Here is an 18697-nt window from a genome sequence, read left to right as displayed (position 1 = left end):
TAGCATAGTATCTTTCACAGAACAGATGTACAATAAATTAATGAATGTTATGGGGCTCATTTCCTAATCTCTGAGTTTGGTATTAGCAAAGTTTATAATCTGGGTTGATATTCAGCCAGTATGTATTAGTACCACCATAGGGACTACTTATTGCCTCTGTTCATTCTGAATGGTTGAAGACTATGCTATACTAGTTATCAGTATTTTTTTCAATAGCACTCCTTACATAATAGACTCCTTTGAAATGTCTTTTGGGGCCCTTACTTCAAACAACACTCTCAGTATTTGGAATATAGGCAGTATTTGGGAGCTCTGAGTTTCCTAATTTGGTAGATCCTGAGGAGGGGACATAGACTCAGTGTGAAAGTTATATAATTTAGGCAACTAATCATACCATTTACTAACAGTTTGATTTTCTAATGAAGAATATAAATCATCTCATTTTGTTTAAATATGGAAATAAAAACACTGCAATTAAAAGCACAATTGAAAAAAAAAAGCACAATTGTAGAGCTCTGTATTTTACATACCATAATTTCCACCTGTAAGCAGTAAGAATGGAGATGGCAAGCAGAGCAGTACATCTTCGATGTTTGTGGCTGACTCTGATTTCAGATTTTTTGGCTATTTGCTCTTATTTTACTTTGCTTGATAAAACTAGCCTTCTTTCTTTATTCATTCATTTTAAAGATATTTATTAATTAATGAGAGACAGGGAGGCAGAGACATAGGCAGAGGGAGAGAGAAGCAGGCTCCTCACAAAGAGCCCAATGTGAGATTTGATCCCAGAACCCCAGGATCATGCCCTGAGCTAAAGACAGACGCTTAACTGCTGAGACACCCAGGCATCCCCAAAATAGCCTTCTTTATAATTTGATTTTTCTGCTTCTATTGCATCATGTTAAAGTAGAGGTTATTGGAAAGTAGTAAGGATGCTAGTGTTGATCAGGGAGAGTATAACAATATAAAGTCAATGGTGCATTGAAAAAGAACCAAAAAAGTACCTAAGAAAGTGAAACAAAAGGAGGCCAGCAGGAAAATATCTAGTTAGAAGAGTTAAAAAAACAAGGAGGAAATCTGGGAAAATTCCCAGTTCTGTTGCTTCCAGAAAGAGGTAAGCAAATAGGGCAGTTTTTGGCAGACTTGTCAACTCTATGCCTGCCTCCCCCTCTCCCTCACTTGAACTCTGATGCTCAAGATGCTTTACCAATAGTTGCTACCATCTGCTTCTAGTTTCTTTTTACCTCTGGACACTTGCATTGGCTGCTGTCACTTGGAATGACTGCCAGAACAACACGGGTTGATATTTTTGACCCTGTGGGTTCATGGATGCACTCCAGCTACAAACCAATGGAAGTTTCAATTGAGAATACTTGGAATCAATACTATAAAATTATGCAGTTTGTGAATCTATTCTTGGTGTTTCACAATTGATACTATATTCCCTTAAGTACCAAGCTCACAGAAACACCATGAGATGATCTCTCTCTTTCTCAGTACAATCTTTCTAGAGTCAGTATGAGATGTGAGCCTAATCAGACAGGGGCCTTAGCAAATGTATTCTAAAAATAAACAGCCTAGAAAGATGATGGCAGTTCTTTTATGGCACAGAATAATATGCTTTTACTTAACAGCTGCTTAACAGAGAACTGAATTGATAGAGAAATTATTTCAGTTTGCTTTTCACTGTTAATACTCTGATAGTTCAAGAAAGAACAGTGAAGGTTTCTATTCTCTTAGGAGTTGGAAGGGGTCTCTGATAGCATGGTAAAACATTCTTATTTTACGGATAAAGACTGAGGGTAGATGAAATGGCTGCTGCATAGTTACAGATTAGTAATGCTCCTAATATTCTGCTACACAGCACTGCAATATGAATACACAAATAGTTTGCTTTTCTTTCCTCCAGTCTTGTACTCTTTTTGTAGGTCATCTCTAATGTCTTCATATCCATCAAAATTTACTCAAATGTAAAAAAGATGAAGATAACTTATATTGTCCTCTGCCATGAATTTCGTCATTGCCAAAAACCTTCCTGGACAACTGTACTGGGCTCCATTTCTTTCACTGGTTTGTTGGAGTACAATGGTTTAAAGAGCTAACCACTTTCTATTTGGCTGATTATATATTAGTTTCCAGTCCAAATACAAAATATGTGTTAAATTATAGACAAATATCCTTAATCCGAGTAGAATTTACATATTTACTACTAACTTTCCTTTTTTCATTTACTTCTCCATATTGCTCCATAGCCATGAAGAGGACTTTTAAAATCAATACCTAATTTCTTCCTCTTCACGTAAGATATAAACTAAAAATATCGAAATTTCCTTATAGGAGGTGGATAGCTCAGCTACCCGGATTATTCTGAGAGGAACCATTATTTACCACAGCCACAGGGTACAAACAGAGAACTATTTTTTTTTTTTTTTATTTACTCAGGAGAGACAGAGAGAGAGAGAGGGAGAGACAGAGAGAGAGAGGCAGAGACCCAGGCAGAGGGAGAAACAGGCTCCATGCAGGGAGCTGGAGGTGGGACTGGATGCCGGGTCTCCAGGATCGGATCATGCCCTGGACTGAAGGTGGCGCTAAACCGCTGAGCCACCGGGGCTGCCCAAACAGACAACTTTCTAATATGACTGTGCCTCTCCTCTCTTTATTAACATGGAGAATGGAGAATGGATTGTACTACAAAGCCAAAATGACCTCTCGAAAGAAGCATTATTTCAGTCTCCTTACCTGTAAATAGCTAATGTGACATCCCTAGGGCCAATTACTTTTAACGCTTTATTAATATTTATGGCTTTAAACCATGTTCCACCCAAACTACATGTGCATAAAACAATTAAAATATTTAATATTAAACACAGCAGGAGTCCTTATTTCTGAACTTTTTTGGCAACGCCTACAGTTATTTGAGGATACCTTTACCAAATTGAAAATTGTGATCACATAGACATAGATGCCTGTTGAGACTTAACACATGAATTAAAATCGACTATTAAAAAAATTCATGGAGAATCGAATGTTTTTTGGGGGTGTTATTTGTCTATGAACATTCACATTTTATAATACCATGTAAGGTGGAACGAGTTTTACCTGAATTCCTTGGAATCCGCTTTCTGCGGTCTCGGAACGCTGCACCTGATTGTAGGGCTTCTAGAAGATTATCCATCACACCAGTCTCATCACCCTCTGGAGGGAGCGAGAAATCAGAATTAATCTTGGAGCAATTAAAGTTAAACTACAGAAAAATAAAGGTAAAAACTTCTGTCAGATTTACATAATATCCCTAAATTAAAGACATATATCTGTTTAAACATAATGAACCCTGTCAGTTTCTGGTACCACAGGCTACTTTGCTTATTATGCAGCATTAAGCAAAATTCATGCCAATCCCACTGTTCTTTCTATTTAAGGGCCTTGTCTTTTGTATTACTGATGACATGCTCAGTATACAAATAAACAGTAGCTGATGAACTACTTAACTTTCCAGTTAAGATTCTTATAAGATATTCCTAAACAAGAAACCAATGACCTAGCTTAATGCAATCAATGTGCAGGGCATGATTTGAGGAAGTATAGTTACACAAGGTTAAATACTGATTGTATTAATATCTTCAGCATTCAACCATCATCTGCGATGATCTGAAAAGACACTATTTGCAAAAACACATTTGCATTCAATTCCTACCTAATCCATATCCTTTACCCATTTCAAAATGCTGACATTATAGAAGGAGCAGGTGACAACATCATTTGAAAGGCCACATTTTACATTTGAGAGACATTAGCCAGAGTCTCATCATCCCTTTTGGAATGCTGTTGTGTTTCTAATTTTTCCTATGGGAAGGAACTATTAAGATTCCATGAGCAGAGTATTCAAAAGATGTACATAGAAATTCCTAATGCAAATGCATTTAAAACATTTTAAACTACTCTTATTTTTTACAATTCTGGCCATCAAAAACACTTTCAAGATTTGTTAGAACATTTGTTTCAAGGTATTTACTGCCAGAAACCCTACTACACTGTGGGTAATCCACAGCAAACTGAGAATGAGAACCATCTTCTCATCTGGCCTAGCTGATGATAAAAAAGGACCCTAACTAAGTAGTTAATTTGAGTCGTAGCTAAATGTGTGGGTCTTGGGTAGAAGACATTTGCAGGCAGAGGGGTTAAGAGAAGAAGAAGGCAGGAGGGAAGGAGAAGAAACTTTCTGATGCTGTTCTAAAGTTACATTTAAATCCTACTTTGCTTAAAGAATAACTAGGGGGTATCAAATCACACACAAGAAAAATATTCTCCTACAGGGCAAGAACAAGCTAAAACCTCTTTTGATTTTGCCCTTTATTTGACTTGAGATTTCTTCAATGTTACATCAATCATTTTTTCTTTTAAAATGAATTCTCCGGAGGACAAACATTATATGGTCTCATTCATTTGAGGAATATAAAAAATAGTGAAAGGGTTTAAAGGGGAAAGGAGAGAAAATGAGTGGGAAATATCAGAGAGGGTGACAGAACATGAGAGACACCTAACTCTGGGAAACGAACAAAGGGTAGTGGAAAGGGAGGTTGGGGTGACTGGGTGACGGGCCCTGAGGGGTACACTTGATGGGATGAGCACTGGGTGTTATGCTATATGTTGGCAAATTGAACTCCAATAAAAAATAATTTAAAAAATTTTTAAAAAATAAAGCTGTCTTCAAAAAATTAAAAAAAATAATAAAAAAATAAATTAAAGGGGTGATATCTGGCACACAGCAAGTGCTCAATAAAATAAATAGACAAACAAACAAACAAATAATAAAATGGATTCTCTAGAACATGATATTAAATAAAAAACAAAAGGAAGCACAGAGGTTCTCAGGTCCAAAATTTGGCAAAAAAAAAAAAAGGGACAAATAAAAGTGGAACCCCAATTGATGAGGGAACAGGGCTAGCTGCACAAAGCACAGCTGATACCCCACAAGCCACCCCCACCCAGGGTGGGATATGTGTGACATTCTTCAGTAAGTTTCCAATTGTCTTAATGTTAATGCCTTGCTAGAGGGAAAATCAATCTTTAAGCACTGAAAAGCCTTCAGTGTCTTATAGGTCCTCCTTAGTATGTGAAAAAAAAAAATCTCCCTTTTGATCTTTTGAAATCTCCCTTTTTGCTTACTTCCCTCAACTCTGCAAGTATATAGTCAGCCACCCCTCACAGGCTGTGGGCAGCAGCTCTTCCTGTCCACCGGCCCTGTCCCCATGCTTTAATAAAACCACCATTTTGCACCAAAGACGTCTCAAAAATTCTTTCTTGGTCATCAGCTCCGGACCTCACCTATATTTCAAAACCTCATCACAATGACTAACCAGGAATGTGGGATTATGTACATTTAGGAATATTAAAGCTGAAGACAAATCTGAATGATCACCTGCCCTCTACAATAGAAAGAAAAGAGGAACTGAAAATAGTTTGGCATGGCTATAATGTACAGGGAGAATTAAATTTTATGCAGTAAGCACTTTACATTTGTTTTATCTTTTAATCCAACAACACATTGTATAGGTATTATCTCTGTTTTTCAGCTGGTGATACTGAAATTTAAAATTTAAGCATCTTGATCCAGATCACACAGCTGGCATGTGGAGGGGGCCAGCTATGAGTCCAGGTCAATCTGACACCTGGACCAGCCCTCTTTGCCTGCAGCTAGCAGAAGACAAAATTGACTAGGCATATGGTGACCAGATGATAAAAGATCATAATTCTGATATGAGTTTGAGCACTATCCCCCCCTTTTTTTTTTTTTAAGATTTTTCTTGTTTATTCATGAGAGACGCAGAGAGAGAGGCAGAGACACAGGCAGAGGGGGAAGCAGGCTCCATGTGGGGAACCCAAAGTGGGACTCGATCCTGGGACTCCAGGATCACACCCCCGGCCGAAGGCAGGCGCTAAACCACTGACCCACCCGAGGTCCCCGAGCACTATCCCTTAAGTCATAACTCTACAATAGATACATAATGCAGGCCAAAAATGTGAGCTGCATAAATAATTTTAAACTTTCTAGTAGCCACATTTTTAAAAAATTAAAAACAGATGAAATTTATTTTCATATATTAAGTAAATGTTTAACTCACGATATAAAAAATTTTTTTTAGTCTTTTTTTTTCTCAAATTAAGTCTCAGAAATCTAGCATGTTTTTAATTTAGCACAATTCACTTCAGATTAGCTTCATTTCAAGTGCTCATTACCTGTATGTGCATGGTTACTGTATTGGGAAATACAGCTACAAGCAATGGCAAGTGACTTGATCAGACTTTCCTTTTAGAAAGACTTGTTGGACAGCACTGTGGAGAATGACTCAGATTCCTGAGGACACCAATTTTTAATAGGCAGTCAGGAGAAGTAGAATTACATATAAAACCTGAAAGGAATTTTTAGTGATATAGAAATACAGCCAGAAGAGAACCATGGTATAACTGAATTTCATGCATCCTTATAAAAATAGTCATTACAGGGACTATGTAGAAAAATAAATATATGTGTAAAAGTGAAAAAAGACTATGAAACATTATATATTTATGATTTTACATAAATAATATGCAAGTATTAAATTTTAATACATTAAAGAAATTATGGGCAGCCCGGGTGGCTCAGCGGTTTAGCGCCGCCTTAGGCCCAGGGTGTGATCCTGGAGACCCAGGATCGAGTCCCAAGTCAGGCTCCCTGCATGGAGCCTGCTTCTCCCTCTGCCTGTGTCTCTGCCTCTCCCTCTCTCTGTGACTCTCAAGACTAAATAAAATAAAATTTAAAAAAAAAGAAAAAAATTACATTAAAGAAATTATAACATAATGACATGGATGCCATTTCATTAAAATTCTTGAATGTCATTATATTATGCATATACTAAAAATGGAACAAATACAATATATAGGAATTAAAAATGAATTCCTTTGCTTAATTAATGGCTGCCATCTGCCAGCACTTATCAAAATATTATGTTAGACCACTTTTTCTAAACCGTTTTTTTCCCACAAGTTTCCCCTTCCCCCTGAGGATCCTTTTCAGACATTTTTTTCCTAATCCCCCCACCATTAAAATTTAATGCAATAGATGTACTGCATATCCATTCATATAGTGTGGTCTTTTGGAGGGCCACAAACAATTGTAATATCTAAGATTCTTCTCTGCCCACCTCCCTAAGAACCAATATTCATCCCCTTGAGGGATGATACTGACCCTGCTGAGAACGTATGTACTAGATGGTTCTGTTAAAAAAGAAAGGCCAGGTCTTTGTAAATATCACTGATGTATTAAAAGAAAGAAATATAGGTTTCAGTTCACCATTACTTTATCATTTGCTCCATAACTTTTCAAGAGTGGAGAGATTTTCATAAAATATCTAACCTGAAAGGATGAAGGTTTTTATAAATATATCTTAGAATTATTTTATATTTCAGTTATTCCTAAAACAAAATGGAAGGCAACATGATCATTTGAAAGATAGGTTTCATTTTAAATGAATTTAAGTGAAATTTGTTATGTGATTGAATTGTGTGAGACTGACAATTCACTTAGAATTTGCAAGTTCATAGAACCATTAATTCTTATTTAGATGTGATTTGTAATGAGTTGCTGTTATTATTTTCTATTTTTTGATCTATGAGGTCAAACTCAGGGGAAAAAAATGTCTTTTTTTCCTTGAAAAGGAAAATAGTTTTATTGAATTGCATAGAAAACTGTTTTCTCACATCTTACAAAACTTATTTTACTGAGTGAAAGAAAATGGAGGAAAAAATTGGTAATTTTTTTTAAGGCCTTAAATGATAATATATGGGCATGTCTGGGAAGTAACAATTCAGAGGCAACTTTCTAATATTTCATCCTGAAATTAGATCAGAGACAGTATTAAGGAGGTAGGCTGGTTACATGCAGTCCACTGGGGCTCTGTGTGAGCTACGTACCTTTGGGTAAAATGAAAGGCATGTGTTGTACCTTCTATTTCATGCTTCCAACAGTGTTGGTCATTCAATAGATATCGTATGCCTGCTGATCTCAATTTTCATTATCAACATTTATCTGTGCTGTGTTGACTTACTTTCCCCCAGAAGAGTTTGGAGATGCCATAGATTAAAATTAGCACTAGGTAACTATCTCTGGTATACCTTTGTGCAAGATTATTCCCCAATGGCTAGCACAAACTTATTTAGAGGTAATTCTCTGTGGGTTCCTCACATTTCTGTGTACTTTGTGACCACAAGCATTGATAACCTTTCTTCTGGATTATCTTTTCAAGACTGTTTTTATAGTGAACAGCCTTGAAAGACATAGTGCCTCCCTTCAGAGCAGAGGGTAAGTCTGTTTGTTTTGAAGATAGATTATATTTTCCTACAGGGTGAATGCCAGGCAGTTTGCTTTCATTTCATTATAAAAGATTTGGGTTCACTAAAATTGGAGTCATCAGCAGTAACACAAAACCCACCAATGGCATAGCATCTACCTCAGCTCACCTTGGCAATGCCCTGGGGGATCTGGAAGGCAAGGGAAAACAGTATGAACATGAAGCTCACATTGCTGGCTGTACTGTGAATAACAGAGTTCTTTGTCTCTGACCCAGGAATCTTGTTTCTTTTTTATTTTTAAAAAATATTTTATTTATTTATTCATGAGACAGACAGAGAGAGAGAGAGAGGCAGAGACACAGACAGGGAGAGAAGCAGGCTCCATGAAGGGAGCTCGATGTAGAACTTGATCCTGGGACTCCAGGATCATGCCCTAAGCCGAAGGCAGGCGCTCAACCACTAAGCCACCCAGGTGGCTCAAAAATGACTAAACTAAAGCCAATACTATGAAAATTATTTTTTAAAATCCAAACAACCTGGGCATAATGGCCTTAATTCACTGTTATAGCCTCCTTGAATTCTCAATTGTATAATTAAAGCTTTCTAGAAAAGCTGAGCTGCTCAAAAGTTAAAGAAGTTATCAAAAACCAATCAGTATAAAGTTATCCAAAAGAAGGAAAAAGCTTCTTACTGAGGGTAGGACACTACCATGTGAGATAATATTTACATAGATTATATAATTCTTAAAAATAAAACTATGGTCTCTGTTGGCTAGAAGAGTTGGGGAAGACTCCTAAGAATTAGGACTTAAGCCTCTGAAAATATTACATTAAAAATATTGCATAATGACTGGGAGGAAGACACTAAAATCTAGATTTATTAACTCCTAGCATACACATACGTGCTCACTTGCTTGCTCTCTCTTTGTGTATAAATTTACAAATAGTGTAATGTATAGATTTTATGCATACAATTTGATGAATTTTGACAAGTACCTAGAGCCATGTAAGCACCACCACAAGCAAGGTATTGAAACTTTCCATCACCCCCAGAAAGTTCCTCTTGCCTCCACCACTCCAAGGCAATGTTTGCTCTGATTTTTATCATCATATATTTGCTTTACCTGTCCATATCATATGATTTTAAGAGGGTAAAATGTGTCAAGGTTGTTTTGAGTAAGTATAGCTACCTATATGCAAATCAAATATGCATGGTCTGCATGATAAACCGTAGGGAGAGAACATAGTTGAAAGGTATGGGAGTTGTAGTTGGATAGTTAGATTAGAGTGAATTTCTAAACGGCTTTGGATATCAAAGTAAGAAATTTGAACATGCTTCAAGGGACACTATAAAGCCAGAAAGATAGTGACATGAGAAAGGTAACATTTAAAGTCAGCCTTATAGTAGTACACAAAATGGACCAGAGTGGGAGAGAAGTCAGTTATACAAGAATATAATTTAACTTGCAGTGATAAATATTACTCTGCATATAACCCTGGGCAAAATTTTGGCATTGTTGGTGAAAGACTAAATAGAAAAGTAAAATTGGTTTGTGAGCAAGCTCATGACCAGTAGTAAATGGAAGTTGGCAGTATAAGAAGGCAGTGATAAGTAGAGTAAAAGAAAAATCAATTAGATTCAATCTTTTTAACACTACCCTTTATGGTCCAGATTAAGACCATACTGCAAGATGCATGGATTTATAGATGGCACAAAATTAGAAGACTGTTCACCTATCAAAAGAAGGAAACAACATTCTTTCTCTGGGATCTAAGAAACTAGCTCTTATAATTCAACAAAGTAGTAGGTAATAGACTAAGTAAAAGGCAAATACAATATGGTGAAAATAACACAATGTGCTGCAGGACCATAATATCTATCTGTAAGAGTAATGCTATATATGAGTCAGAAATAAAAGAAGTCAAACCATTTGGCAAAAACCTGGCCAACGTGTATTGCAGTCTACAGACATCTAGAAAGCCTATACCTGATGGAAGGTTTTTGTTAGTTTGTAGTTGGGAAGTTTTTGTTAGTTTATAGTTTAATTGTGAGCGAAAAATAGAGAAAAGGGTGACTTGGAAAATCAACAGATGGTAACTAAGATAATAGTCTGTGAAGTTATTTATGGCAATGAAAGTAAGAAAATCAAGATACCATTCCAAAGAGATTACAAGAGGGCATATATAGAATGTATAAAGTTTTAGGGACGCCTGGGTGACTCAGCAGTTGAACGTCTGCCTTCAACTCAGGGTGTGATCCCAGGATCCAGGATTGAGTACCACATTGGGCTCTCTTCAAGGAGCCTACTTCTCCCTCTGCCTGTGTCTCTGTGTCTCTCTTTCTGTGTCTCCCATGAATAAATACATAAATCTTTTTAAAAATGTATTAAGTTTTAAAGAAAATAATGAAAGTGGATGTTCCTGTTGAAAAAGAAGAAAACTTTTACAAGGGAAAAAAGGACACAGGAGCTCAGAAGAAACTACCAGAAACCACAGGATGAGCTAGGAGCAGTACAGTAATTACATTACATGGCACTTGAAAATTTGTAAAACAAAACATAAAAATGTTATGCTCCTAGGTTTAGGACTAGCACAGTGTTACCTACCAAAAAGCAAAATCAATCTCAGAGCACTTAAAGTTAAAACTAAAGGGAAAATGTTGGTTAGAGAGTTCATTCATTCTGTTATCTCATCTCCTTTTCAGAACAGGTAATTAACAGTTTCCTATAGTGAGGTAAATCATCAGATCCTGGGTAAACTTCCTTTTGAATGCTGCTCTTCTTTAACATTATGGTTAATGTTTTAGGTATATTTTGTCATGAGATAAATATTGTATTAGGGATCATAAGATAAATGGATATTTTGCTCCAAAGTGATGAATGGTGAAGGATGAGGTGATTTCTCCCAAGTATCTACATGGTAGGTGCTACCTAATTTTGTCAGGGTAACTCAGTTGGTAAGTTAACTTTCCCTGATACATTTGTATCTTAAAGAGAGCTTGTTAACACAAATAAATGGAACTCTAATGGTAGTTATAGTGAAGAAACTTTTTTGTCCAGGGACACATTTTTGGCAGTTTGCCTATAATAAGACACCTTGATAGTAAATGGTCATTGAGAAATAATGTTTATGCATATTCATTTTTTTTAGTTACGTGTATGCTAGAAGATTGGGAGAAGAAAATTACATATTGTAAAAATAAACACTCAATGAACCAGAAAACCATTGTTGCCTCTGGTGAAATATCTCACATTCAATATTTTAAATAATTAATATTTCAAAGGAACTTTTGAAAATACTGTGTGTATCTTATCAGAATCAATCATTTACTAAGGGCATGGAACACTTGTAAAGAGAAAATTATGCAAAAACAGACTTGGAAGAAGAAGCAATTTAAGTCAATTCAAAACCATCCACCAAAGGAAATCTAATCTACTTCCCAAAAAGACAAAAGATGTTTTTGGAAGTAGGACTATTAATAATATATGTGATTTATTGAGAACTTCCCATATGTTAGGCCTGTGTTAATGGATTTAAGTTGAATCCCCACAACAGCCTATTTTCCAGGTAAAGAAATTGAGGCATATTTAGGAGAAGTAACTCATTCAAGATCACATAGTTGGGAGGTGAGAAAACCAGCATTAGAATCTGGAAAGTATGAAAAATTTTTTTTAAAAGAACCTGGAGTTTGTGTTTCTGGAGAAGGTATTGGCAAACTATAGCCCGCGTGGTCAAGTCGAGTCTACCACCACCTGTTTTTGAACAGTCCACATGCTAACAGTGGTTTTCACATTTTAATGTTTTATTTTATTTATTTATTTTTTATTCATGAGAGAGAGAGAGAGAGAGGCAGAGACACAGGCAGAAGGAGAAGCAGGCTCCATGCATGGAGCCCAACGTGGGACTTGATCCTGGGACTCCAGGATCATACCTTGAGCTGGAGGCAGACGCTCAACCACTGAGCCACCGGTGTCCCTGTTGTTTTTTTTTTAACCCCCCCCCCCAAAAAAAAAATTGTGCTACATGAAAATTTCACAAATTTCATATTTTAATCTATAACTTTTATTGGATGACAACCATTCTCATTCATTATGTATTGTCTATGGTTACTTTCTTGCTTCAACAGTAGAGCTGAGTAGTTATGACACAGACATTTTGGCCTGTGAGGCCTAAAATACTTATTATCTGGCCCTTTACAAAAAAATTTGCTGACCCTTGCTCTTGAATATGCATAGTCAGTATCAACATCATGCTGGTATAGGTACCTGTGGAGTTCACAAATAGCCTCTGAGATACGGAAGGACCTTGGCAACTTCCATATCAAGTAAAACAAAAACTCATCATGGATGGGAGGTAGGAAGGAACATTAAGCAGTCAATGTTAGCCTTCTTGAAATTGAGATACCTCCATTTAGAGGGCCAAAGCCAAGAATGAGACAGGATAATGAAATAACAATTATGCATACACTTCTAGGTGGATTTACATTTAAGAGTCATTAAAGTATAGTTTCAAAAGAACAATTACAAAAAGAGAGGGTTTTTTTTCGAAGGTCATTGGGAGACTTGATTTCCAAGTGTTAATTTCCTGTATGACAACTAACCTCTGACTGGCATGGAGTATTTTTGGCTTCTTTATGGAAGACCTGGCTCCTTATCTATAGACTTCAACTAGACTGCCATATCAGTATACAGTACTGTACAATAAGCCTAACCATCTTTATAAGAAATACAAGTATATGACTAGTGGTAGAGAGCAGAGGGAGAGAAATAGTTTTACCTTCCAGAGCATTATCATGAGGCCAAATGTATACTTGTATCTTCCTTAGTGCCTAGCACACATAAAAGGTAAGTGCGGGATGAAAGTGACTTTTCAAGAATAGCCCTCATGAAAGTACAGTCAGGCTGTTTAACAAATGTCATAAACCATGGTAATAATGGCAGCCCATCATGGAGTATAAAAATGTTATACAGGGTGTTATATGCAACTGATGAAACACCAAATTCTACCTCTGAAACTAATAAAAACTGTTGTAAATGAGGAAGCAGGTACTCTTAATTACCGATGCTGGGAGTATAGGAAACAGGTTGACAATTCATCAGTTACTAGCCCAACTTTTGGATCTGGTGTTCTTTCTGTGCTTATTAGATTCTATAGAGAGTCAACTCTCCAGCCAGAAAGGCAGTAACAACTTCATTCTACTTTGTGTGGAGGAATGTAACTATTGCTTATCTATTTTTAAAGTACAAGGAGTTTCATCTTGTGTATTTGGGTGTGTTTCTTTGACCACATATTTTTGAATGGTCAGAGAGTACACATTGTTGCAAACCAATTTGTTATTACAACTACTCCTTTCAAATTGAGGAGCATATCATATTGTTTTTTTTAACATGATGGTATTTTATAGTTTTCCTTTTTTAAAAAAACAAAAGCAGTTTGCAAAAAAGCACGTATAACCAACTGGTTCATTGTGCAGTCTCAATTTAGTAAAGGTAAACACATAAAATTGTTTTTTGCTTTTTCTACTACTGCTCCTAGACATGCAATGTCAAATCTCCCTTTCATGTCTCTTAATGACATTTTGGCAAGATTCCATAATGTTCTGATTGTAGTTTAAACAGTAATGTTATATTTGCTTCAAGGTGTTTCCTTACTTCATGGCCAGTTACTCTTTTGGGCCCAGGTACCTAAAGGGGAGAATGGTAGTATAATCTGCTACCCTACTCACTCACCACCATACTCCACTCTCATGGAGTAATTAGATCTGTTAGTGGGTGGAGCAAGGAGAAAGGAATAGGAAAAGAGGGAATTTCTGTCATTTAACTGGCTATTGTTATAATCCTCTTGATGAACATGTTAGATGGCTTACAAGAACCAAAGGTGGGGGTTTAGTATAAGGATATATGCAGAAATAAAGAGGAATAGGGAAACAGCCTTCAGCAGTTCCATGGTCAGGTCTCACGAAGAGCTGAAACACCATTCAAGATACAGTTATGACTAATCCTCCAACTATAATAGCCCTAGTCATCCGTTAATATTATTACTTTATTACCTTAATGTCCACTCAAACTTACCCATGTGCATCTACTCTTCTTTGTTTTTATTTTCTCTTCTGCCAGTTGTGGACTAATTCTCTTTCTTTGTATCTAAGTCCAAACTCCTCAAGAAAAAGAATCAAACTGATTCAACCATTACAGAATAGAATTTTGGGAGGAGTATTTATGACAGGCCACCTCTTATGAAATAGACCAGCCTATAGATGGTTGTACTTGAGTCAAAAATCAATTTCTGGACCAATCTCAAAGTAGGGGAAGATCATATAGCACAAAACAGAGTTAGCAATGCTTAAGAGGTTGCCTATTGCCACTTGCCTCAAAAAGGAGCTGAAGAAAGTACTTCTGATATTGCATTATCATAACTCAGTAGTGTAATTTACATCGATGTTTCAAAATGGGAGAGGAAGGATTTACCTTTAAGCCTTGATCTAAATCCCTCAGTAATTTCTAAAGAGGATTTCAATAATCTGCTCTAGAAGAAAGAGCCAGTCTGACTCAGCATGGCTGGATACTATCTCAAATCAACTGGAATGGTTTGTCCAGCAATCTTACTGCTGTTTCCTGATGGAATTGAAACAAGTTGCTGAAAGATAATTATTTAGAAAGCAGATCGAAATGTCACTGCACACTCTGTGGCCTTTCTGTCTTGGACAGTGGAAAGTGATCAGTTTTAAGGATTTTAATTCCTTTCTATGATGAAGATGCCATAATTCGAATCCCTACTAGTTAAATCTTATTTCCATTATAGGTTCAAATCATTGGTACTTCCAAATAACGTTATTTACAAAATTTCCCACCACTTCAGACAACACGTCTAAGACTGATGTAATCATCCACAGATTTTTTTCCCCACCCAGCTATACTTCTAGTGACTTCTCATCCCAATTTTCCCATTTTTGAATATTTACCAGGCTTGAAATCTTCATCTCCAGATTCCAACAGTGACTAAGCTATACCACTTTGTTACAGGCTGTAAGTCACAGAATCAGAGTTTCTTCTCCAAGTCGAATATTCATCCCTTAACCCAGACTAATAATACATGAATCAACTTGGTGAATTCTCTGTTTCTAGTTTCTCCTATTGCTAAACTCTAATTCTAATCACACTATCCCTTTTTCCAAGATTCAACACTCACTCATCAGATCCAATCTAAACACCAATGGTCTTATTAATTATGTTCAGATTTTTTCTTTGGTACCTCCAACTTGGTACACCACCCATGATACTTCTCTTTATCATTCCATACATACCCTGAATGTTCACACCTGTATGTCTTCCCTCACGTACCAAATTTAAGAAATAAAAGACTGATGCAAATTCTAAAGAAAAAAAGCAACAACAAAAAAGACAAAGACTAACAAAAAGATTTATACTTTCAAGTAAATAGATAGAGCTTTTAGATAGATTATTATGGGAATATATTTAAGCTCACCAGATCTACTCAAGGGATCAAATTCCTACACTGAATGCTATAGAAACAAACGACCAAAATTCAGGTAATTTAGACAATTTTTACAAACACATATTAACAATATCCTGCTATGTTAAATAATTAAAATTTAGATATACCTAATTATTTGCTTTACTAAATAAAAAGAAGTTGGTCTCCAATAGAAAAAATTAATTTTAAAATAAATAAATAACTTCCTGAGGCAGATATTCATAGTAAATTTAACATACTACTACTACCATTTAATTGAATTCAATCTTTTAAAAAGAAGACATATTAAAAGTAATATGGTAATTGTATATTAAGTGGTATTGTCTTTTGGTATTTCAAGCAATCAAGGCAATAGTGATTAACCTCTTCACTACTTTATAATGTTTATCTGGGAAAAAAAATAGCTCTTCCAAGTTCAAATTTTCTAAAATTGAAACCCACAGAGCTCCTAAAAACACAAGGCAATAAAGCATAGGGTGCTTCATTAAAGGAAGTCTATAATTACAGATTACTGAGTAAATAATATGGATGCCATTGAATTACATGGGAGTCAATCAGAAGAAAATGATATAGAATTACAAAATTAGGCACCAATATCCCAGACATATAATTGTGTCAATTTCTGAGCATTATGTGGTTCTTTTAAAATAAAGTCATCATGGATGATAACTATGCTTAAATAACCTGCTAAGAACTGGTGAAACCAGATAAAATACTGGCATTTAAAGAATGTCATTCCTTGGAGCTTAGCTTCATATGTGCTTTATTTTAAGTTGACGTGTCTACTTGACCTCTGCATTTCTTTGAGTTTTCTTTTTAAATTCAAAAACTCCCATGGTTTATATCATATACCATTTTATGAAATAACTATGTCACTATCTATCTATTGTTGTGTAATTCCGGTTTGTAAATAGTTACATTTTTATTGAAATGGATAGAGTTGTGGTCAAAGACAGACTTGCAAATAGACAATTTCTTGTTTAGGTTTAGCTAGGAAAGATTTACAATTTCACATTTGTTTCATCCATGTCTCTTGTTGGGACAGGAGGCTCTAAAGTGGAAAGCACAATCAGCACTCAAGACACAATCAGCACTGCTTCAATCATACCCTCAGCACACTCCTTATGTAATTTTTACTATCTCTTTCAAGTTATCAACACATAACTACTTAGCAGATAGCACTGTGCAAAACCCTATAAGTCATCCTCTTGAGATGCACTGCCACAAATAGGTAAATTGTGTATTTCTTCCTCTATATAATATATTATAAAAATTAAGGGAACTTTTTGCTAATAAAGAATTTTGCTAGTCAAATGGAATAAAAGTGAAATAGTCTTTTAAAATCTATTTACTTGATACGTGATATATCTGAAGAACAGAAAGAAAAATACTATAGCTTTTTGGCTCTTAGAACAATAATTTAATAGAAGAGCCTACTTTTTGCATTATATTATGAGAATGGCTCAAATGTTTGTAGAATCCAAGTTTCTACCATTTAGAAAATCAAGTTGTTTTTGTATAGTCCATATATTGATAGATTATGTGGGATAAAGATGTTATAAAGGGAATAACTGCTGATTTTATTAAAGAAATGATATTAAAACTGTATTTTGCCTGTCCACTGAACAGAAATAATTTTTTAACATTCTTAATTATTTTCCATCTTTTAAGGAAGTAAAAAAATATTCAAAAACAAATATTTGTTACTCTTCAAAAATGTGGTTAAAGAGTGGTATCTGTCAAAAGAAGGGAGAGTGAGGGGGTTACTAAACTCTCCTTGGCAAAGATTTAGGACCAAGCAATATTTGGTTCTTTTTATGATTTGTTCATTTGAACTCATCAGTAAAATCTGCATACTATCTGATTCATTCAATTGTTTATTTCCTATTTATAGCCTAGGTCAATGGGGGAAAATTGCAATCCACAAAGAAATGATAAGGACAATTTTTCACTTAGCACTTCTGTGACAGTTGGCGATTTTTAGTATAAGGGGAATTTATCCCCATTCTTTAGAAGGAATACACTATTGATGCTTTTATGATATATGGAATCCTGGGTTTTCAACAGAACTGTGATTTCTACTTTAGGAAAAGGGAGAAAAATTTATCATGATTTCTTTAAAGCAATTACCTATCTCGTGAGGCTTTAAATCTATTTATTTTAGTCACTAAGTATTCATATTAACACTATCTTCAACAAAGAAAGAAAAGTATCACTGAGAGAATTCTGTTCATTGTTGAAATTTGTATATCCAGTTTAGAGGAAGCTATCTTAAGGCATACCCTGTACTGGGGAGCAGAGAAAGGAAGAGGTCACTTCTACCTCAGAGTTAAACCTGGAGGAGTCAACATGTGCCAGATGGATTGATAATCCTCACTTAAGCGGTGATTTGGAATTGAGTAGCTCAAGAAACCTTGTTAATATCCAGCTCTACCCAAGATACAGCAATGTCTCTTAATCTCATTAGAATGACCAGGGCATATTTACCTGGAACAATAATAATGAAAATGATAGATTAACCAACACACTGCATTTTCTCTGAAGAAATACTATGCAAACATAAGAAATGCATCCATAGGAGACCAGGCTACTGATTAGGTGACTTCATTAAGGTCTGTTTCCCAGCATAAATAGGGAATAGGTTTTCATATTTGAACTCTACCTTTTAATGCCAAAGATCTGCTAGAAAATTCTCTTAAAATGTCAAACTTAGCCAGGAAATGATCAACTAAGATAGATTATGAGTTTTATATACAATTAAAAATGGTTAATAGTAGGCTATTATCTTTCTGTTTTGAGAATTATGTAATTTTTATTAGATTGAACCATGTGAGATTGCCACTTTTATAGGCAAAAAAGTGACCAAACAGCAACAA

The 18697-nt window shown here is 35.5% G+C and overlaps 1 protein-coding gene and 1 long non-coding RNA gene across 8 annotated transcripts in view; one reads left to right on the top strand and one right to left on the bottom strand.

The window, feature by feature from the left end:
* The window catches only part of DIAPH2 (diaphanous related formin 2), a 1060012-nt gene that overhangs the window by 179978 nt on the left and 861337 nt on the right, over positions 1-18697 (bottom strand). For all 6 annotated transcript variants that reach the window (XM_049107608.1, XM_049107607.1, XM_025431781.3 and 3 more), the window contains one exon: positions 3100-3195. In XM_049107608.1, the coding sequence (XP_048963565.1) occupies positions 3100-3195 (96 nt within the window). The remainder of the gene's footprint in view (positions 1-3099; positions 3196-18697) is intronic.
* LOC112649458 (uncharacterized) overlaps positions 1-18697 on the top strand; it is a 115761-nt gene that overhangs the window by 9596 nt on the left and 87468 nt on the right. The gene's annotated exons all lie outside the window — the stretch shown is intronic.

This window comes from Canis lupus, chromosome X (genome assembly GCF_003254725.2).
Source record: "Canis lupus dingo isolate Sandy chromosome X, ASM325472v2, whole genome shotgun sequence".
Classification (NCBI taxonomy): Eukaryota; Metazoa; Chordata; class Mammalia; order Carnivora; family Canidae; genus Canis; species Canis lupus.
This window is presented reverse-complemented; position numbering and strand designations above follow the sequence as displayed.